The following is a 6,911-nucleotide window of genomic DNA, read 5'->3' on the forward strand; positions in this document are numbered from 1 at the left end:
CCATAATTACAGATCTTAACTAGTCAAAATGTAACCTTACTTTACAGTCATAAATTACTAGATCTTCTGTGTACATAACAGTTTTATCTAAATACACAAACATTGCAACATTTAATAAATCTCTTAATATGAGATCTCCTAGTCGTTTAAACGTGGCAAGCTCATTTTTTAAGCCTTTAGGCATTCGTCTGTATTGGTAGTGTCTATAAAGTGTCGTGAGTGCTATCGTATATTTATTATGTTCAGCGATAAGAATTTGTAAAAATCCACTTGCCAAATCAAAAACTGAGAAATATATGGATCCACCTAACTGGTTTATAATATGTGTGATGTTGAGCACTGAATATGCATTACCAATGGTCTTTTTATTAGGTTCTCGGAAATCAATTACTATTCTTCATTCTGGATCTCCATGGTTATCGGATTTCTTTGGAACAATCTAGAGCAATGAATTATACGGTGATGACGAAGGCTGTAGTATTTTATCGCTAAATTTTTTTACTACGTGCTTTTTTAAAACTTTTTTATCTACTGGCGGGTGACGATATTGTTAACTGTTAATAAGGATATTCTTTTCTGTCGGGATTGCATGTGCAAGAAGGTTAGTGCAGAGTGAAGGATCTCCTCGGGACAAAAAAATTACTGAAAATTTGAAAATTGGTTAATAAATTTGGACTTGTTTTCCCAGGATCATGTAACTGGTACGCACAAGTCTTTTCAATTTTCTTATTCTATCTAAGTTTTTTTTAATAACTGATCTCTTGTATTTGCTTCTAGTATCGTGGTCAAATTCAGGTGCAATGAATTCGAAGGGTAGTATTCCTCAAGGATATATTTTAATCATACCATCATCCACCTTATTGTTTATTGACATAATATAACATTGATTGTTCTTACTTATTACTTTTATTTCTCCTAGATACACATCAATATTTCGCTCATTGACTCGTGGTAAGTATCCTTCAGTTAAATTGGCATTAATTCAATTAATTCTCACTATTTAACGTATTTTAGCCTTACTCGTATACTTCGTTTATTTGTTGGTAATTCTTTGTTCTTTATTAAGGCAATGTTGTTTCACACAACGAGATTTTTTAGTCTGCTCAATTGTATGCCACTGCAGCGTATATTGGTCGTCTAATTAATTTTTTTCAGTTTGTATGCCACATTCATCAGTTTTAAAATTAGTAGGTTTCATAAAATTATCACTCCTCTCTGATAAAATTAATGTGTAATATTTATCTCAAAAATGCATGTTAGCTTTTATGTCTCCAAGTTTCTTGTATTCAAGAATATTTGACCTTTCGGGCTGGCCTACAATTAATTCATCTTAAAATTTCTGTTGATTGATTCTATCCCTCTCTGTTTTCTCGTTTGTGTTAAGGGTAGTAGCTTAACTTTGATTTTTCTGCCCTTATTTATCAGGTCTTATAGTTTTTGTTTTTTTTTTCGTTTCTTTTTAACTGCTCAACTTTTTTGCAAGCTTTAAAAAAAATGGGACTAATTACGTCATCATCTTATACTTTAGCATCATGATAGCATGATAATGTGGCTTGTCGCTCTTTACAAAATTTTCGACTTAAGAGACTATCATATTTAATGTAACAATCGTTAAGGATCCCATGAAAAATTGTCGGTTTTTCTTGTATAGTTACATAGATTGTTTCTTTAATTAAAACAAGGTGAGATGTAATTTCAGTAAGATTGATAATTTCAATAGTCTGTACATGTAAATATAAGTGCAACTGGTCTTAGTTTATCAGGTTTGTGGAGGCGCCATTGTAGAGCATGAGTGTGATAAAACGATTTTTCCCTTCTAGGACTAACAGCCTTATGCGTGTAGGCTCGTTGTCTACGCCAAGTTTCTGGCAGGTAAAGATTGCAGATGGTTTCGATTCTGTTGCAATACTTATCACCAGAGCCGTAGTCCTCGGTGCTGGGTTCTGATTAAAATGCTGGGGGCTAATCTCCATACGACGTTGGGGGTGAGCCACCTACAAGTTGAAATGACGTGGCGAATAGTTGTCTCTAGTCTGTTAATAATTTTAAAAATTTTGTCTCTGATAATAAAAACTAAAATTTTGTTGGTTTTCATTGTTGTCATTACCAGAATAATTATTTAGGGGTAACCTATTATAGTTAGTTGTCCAGCCTTGATAATCAGATTCGTTATTTTTTGAATTTGAATTCAAATTTTTTTGTGCACAATAACTATTTGTATTCTTCTTGTTTTATTAACTAAAATTGTTTTGCTCATAGATATGACTTTTTTACTAATTTTCATGACATTGACTTCTTTCAATGTTCCTAAAATTTCCTCAAGAATTGGGATCATCACTGCTTTGCGTATTATGATTCTGACTGTTGATTTAGTATTTATCCACTTATTCTATTTCATGCGATGATAATGACTAATCAAGGTAGCTATTCTGCTGTTGATGTTAGTTATTTAAATAATTTTTTAAATCACTGCAAGGAAGTCCTTGATATCGTATGGCCGGAATTATACCTGTTCTCATCCAGCTCCCCAATCTCAACACATATTCGATGGCATCGTCTCAGGAAGCAGATTCTTCCAAATCTACCTGCCGTCTTATTATAAGTGTAAGTCCTTGAATGAAAATGTCTAACTCCATGACTTTTATTGATTTCATTATGTGCACGTTGTATTTAGAGCCCTTATCTTTTATCAAAGCCTTTTCAGCACACTCAGCAGTAGATTTACATGATTATACTTTTCGCCCATTGATTGGCTTTGTCGTAGGCACATTTTCTGCAGCTGAGTTTGATAGTAAGCAACGGTTTTTTTTGTTACATACCGTTTCTTTAAATATTACATAAATGCCTCAAGATTTTTAAAGTCTGAGCCCCTATCCTTATTTATGCGGAAACTCGCAAATTTCGCAATACTGCTCTCTTTTATGAATCTTTTTGGTAATCTCTGACCTAACTTTTTTGTTCCTAACATCTTAAATAACAACCTTCAATAAAATATTTTTTTCCATCAAATATAGGAATAGATTTGATTGATAACTAGAACAAAGAATTAGGGTTAAGGGACTTTATCAGAGCTTCAGCTAATTATGTATCAGCATCAGCTAGATGATCGTTTTTGTCAACCATTTTGACCGTTTTAATATTATTTTTTTTATATAATTTAGGTTGTTTGCGTGTTGTCTTCTTCTTATTTATTTTCGCACTATATTCGAACTCTGTTTTTCTTCTTTGGTGAGATTTAATTACGTGCAAAACAAAATATTATTGTTGTATTTGAATTCTTTTTTTCTCATTTGTTTGAGAAAAATATTTTATTAGGTCCTTGCCATACATAATAAGAAGCTCAAGTAATGAAAATATAACATCATGTAATTTTATAATATTATTATAAGTAAAAATAATTAGATACGTGCATATATAAAAATATCGAAGATCATGTATTTTATGTGCCATATATAATTAATTATACGTAATAGAGAGTAATATTCTCATTTTTTTGATGCATGCATGTAAAAATATTTATCTATATTATATTGTGATTTTCAAGGTAGATAAATAAAGTAAAATTCTACTAGTTCTTGTAGAATTTTTAATGGGGTAAATTTCTTGTTACCCCCCCCCTCCACCCCTTCTAAGCTCCCTTAGCCCTCAACTTAATTTTGATAAGCTCCCTCAGCCCCTCCTCCACTCTTTGTCAGTCTTCTTAAAATTAGATAAAATTCAATGAGTTTTAATTATATTTTCATTGGGTTAAAACATTGTTCAGCCTTCCATCACCCCTCTTTACCCCTCTTAGTGCCCCTTATGATTTTATAACCTAATAATCTGATAACCAAATAAGCCTCCCAAACAATTTAAAATTAGTCAGGTTAAAATGTACTCACTCTTATAATTAATTAAACAATAAAACTAAATTTGAATGAAACGAAATCGCAAAAAAAAAATCCAGACACAAAAAAACAAAAGATGCTGAGGTAAAACCGCAAGTACAATAATGGTACCTCTTAGTAACTAATTAAACCCTTGTAGTGCTCGCTGATTCGATCTCGCAGACGGTATGTAGCAGAACTTACTTATGGGTAGGCCTAGTTAATAGAGTATTCTGAGTCTTAACACTTACGACTCTCAGGGGATCAGCCATCAGCTAAGTCTGTGGTCGAGCAGCATATCGGCGACAGGTGAAGCAGTGAGCCAACACGGAGCTTACGATCTGTTGACCGCTTAAAATCCAGTACTTCTGATGAAGGGTGGTCAAGGTTAATTGTGTACCTCCCTGAAGAGTAATGAGATGGTATCGTTAAATAAATAACAAGGTTAGAGAGTCTCTGCCAAACAAAATCAGAGAGTGTTTGGCGTCAGAATCAAGCAAGGCGTTGCTTAATCTGCCTCCAACTCGTGAGAACCCATCAGAAAGAAAGAAAGCTAGCTTTCGTTATCAGCTTGAGGCAGGAAGAAATTCTTTTTGACCAATCGGAATGTCGATGTTGCGTTTAATAACTGCGATGTCAGGCACAAAATTGCGCCGTTGATGATCAAAAACTAGAAACAAGGAAGCGGCGTCTAAGTCATCAGTTGTCAAGCTTGGAGGAGAAACCTGAATGAACGGATCACGACGAAGAAATTCTAGATCTGTGGACTGTATAGTAAGTGGTGAGGAAGACTTTCTCAGACACTCTGGACACCAAAAGGCCAAACGCATGACGTATGCTGCTGCTCGCAAAAGCCAACGTGAACAACGACTAAGACGGATTTTAACGAAAGAGTCAGGCCTTTGTTCTGGGCAACTTGATACTAGATTGACCGAAGGCAGTGATTCCATAACTTCAACCTTGAGCTCAGGGTACTGAGGGTCAGTTTCATATAAGATATCTGGACCGTGGAACCAAATCCATTTGGCGACGAACTGACTAGGCATAATGCCTCGAGAGGCCAGATCAGCAGGATTTTGTCTAGACGTGATGTGGTGCCATTTGGCACTGGGCACTAGGTGTGGATGTCTGAGCATCTGTTTGCAGTTAACAGCGGAGCGTAAAGCCAGTGAAGAACATCCAGGGAGTATGTCCACAAGTGGACAGGAGCTCTGTTACAATGGCAAGTATCTGCAAAATGTTTGACGATTTTTGCAAGCAGATGAGCAGCGCACAACTCAAGTCAAGGAATGCTCAATACCTTTAGGAGGACAACTCGAGTCTTGGCTACTTGGAGCGATACGTGTACATCGCTGCCATTGAGGAGGCGGGTGTAAACGACAGTGGCGTAGGCTGACTTAGAGGCATTGGCAAAGCCATGGATTTTCAGCTGAGCATCAGGAGAATAATAGTTCCATCGAGGGACTCTCACCTGATCGAGCTCAGGTATCTCATTCAGCCACTTCACCCAGGTTTCAACAACAGAGGCTGGAAGCGGCATATCCCACGCTATCATGAGCAACCACAGTGACTGTAGCAACATTTTGAGAACTATGATAATCAGCGAAAACCAGTCCAAAGGATCGTAGTACCGAGCAGCTTGAGAGAACAAGCTTCGTTTGGTCCAAAACCTGGGGAGTTGATCGATCGTGCATTCAAATGCAAATTCATTGGATTTAGGATCCCAAGGCAGTCCAAAGACAGATACAGACTTTCCGTTTGTCCTGATATTTGCACAAAGGGAGTCCACCAATCCGCATCAGTTTACTGAGCTCCTCACATTTGACCAAGATCTTCTCCACTGAATGACCGCCTGTCAAACAATCATCTACGTAAGTTTTCTCTCGTAGGATCTTTGAGGCCCGGGGATGAGATTCAGCATGCTCGAAGGCCAGTTGACGCAAGACGCGAGTTGCCAAGAAAGGGGAACATGCAAGACCATACGTGACTATCGTCAAAAAGTATGTTTTAAGCTGAAAAGAGGTGTCAGGTCTTCAAAGGATTGCCTGAAAGGCTTGGTCATCTTCTTACACCAGGATTTGCTGAAACATCTCCTCCACATTGGTGGTAAAGACGAAACTGTAAAAACGCCGTTTGAAAATCAACTCGAAAAGATTTACCATGAGATTTGGTCTGGTGTGGAGTAAGAAGTTTAAGGACAATTCGTTTCTGCTTTTGGCTGAGACATTGAAAACGACTCTAAGCTTAGATGAAGAGCACTTGGTCCTTAAGACTCCATGATGAGGGAGCCAGCACTTTGCCAATCTAGAGTCCAATATCTCACGCATGTGGCCGAGAGCTATGTATTCAGACACGAAGGACTTATACAACTCAAGCAAGCAAGGATCGTTCCCAAATCTTTTCTCCTGCTGGCGAAACATGGAAAGCGCAGTTTTGTATGAGCCCTCACGAAGTGAAAGAGTGTCAACAGTTTCGCCATTGAACGGAAATTTGACCACAAAATGGCCGTCAGGGGATCGAGACTACGTGAGATTGAAATGCTCCTCGCAACGAAGATCATCTCCCTTCAGCTCTGGCTTGGAGAGAGGTTCCTTGACCAGCCAAAATCGTTGCACAACTTCATCGAGATCACGGCCCTTGGAAACGTGCATCACTGCGATTTTTTCAGGCACGGTGATCAAGTGGCTCGCTTGCTTAAAGGAAGAGACACTCTCTGGTCGGAAACAAGTCTGGATAATAACCATCTAATACGAGAGGCTGAGGCGATGGGTTGATGGTGGGAGCCTCATCAAATTGAATTTTGAATAATGTAGGGGTGAAGAGAGGCTCCCAGTAGAACGTCTATTTTATCTAGGGAGCGATAATCAGGGTCCGCAGTTGAAGTTTCTGAATGTGTGGAATATTTACTAAACTTTTTGAAGTAGGAGGCTTATACAAAGAAATCTTAGGAACAACCAGGATCTCAGTGTCACACTTAAAACACGAATCAAAATGTGGTCGAAAGCTTAGATAAGTCCTTCTCGTAACATAAGTTAAGGGTAAGTC

General features: G+C 37.5%; 1 protein-coding gene across 1 annotated transcript; it reads right to left on the bottom strand.

The window, feature by feature from the left end:
- Positions 1–4,432: 4,432 nt before the first annotated feature.
- On the bottom strand, positions 4,433–6,286 carry LOC149373839 (uncharacterized). The gene is made up of 3 exons (XM_089595666.1): positions 5,937–6,286; positions 5,167–5,536; positions 4,433–5,077 (listed from the first exon to the last, which is right to left on the bottom strand). The coding sequence occupies exons 1-3, from the start codon at positions 6,284–6,286 to the stop codon at positions 4,433–4,435; spliced, it is 1,365 nt and encodes a 454-aa protein (XP_089451792.1).
- Between the last annotated feature and the right edge of the window lie 625 nt (positions 6,287–6,911).

Source organism: Copidosoma floridanum, unplaced genomic scaffold (assembly GCF_036245765.1).
Source record: "Copidosoma floridanum isolate Cflo_tuat_1 unplaced genomic scaffold, Cflo_Japanese_pri ptg000026l, whole genome shotgun sequence".
Lineage (NCBI taxonomy): Eukaryota > Metazoa > Arthropoda > Insecta > Hymenoptera > Encyrtidae > Copidosoma > Copidosoma floridanum.

Bases quoted from the DNA above. Each gene is read 5' to 3' on its own strand.
- LOC149373839 (XM_089595666.1), bottom strand. From the start codon at position 6,286: ATGTTTCGCCAGCAGGAGAAAAGATTTGGGAACGATCCTTGCTTGCTT. The intron at 5,537-5,936 runs GTAAGAAGATGA...TCAACTCCCCAG, and splicing joins ATGTTTCAGCAAATCCTGGT to GTTTTGGACCAAACGAAGCT. The intron at 5,078-5,166 runs GTATTGAGCATT...CCATTGTAACAG, and splicing joins CTCGAGTTGTCCTCCTAAAG to AGCTCCTGTCCACTTGTGGA.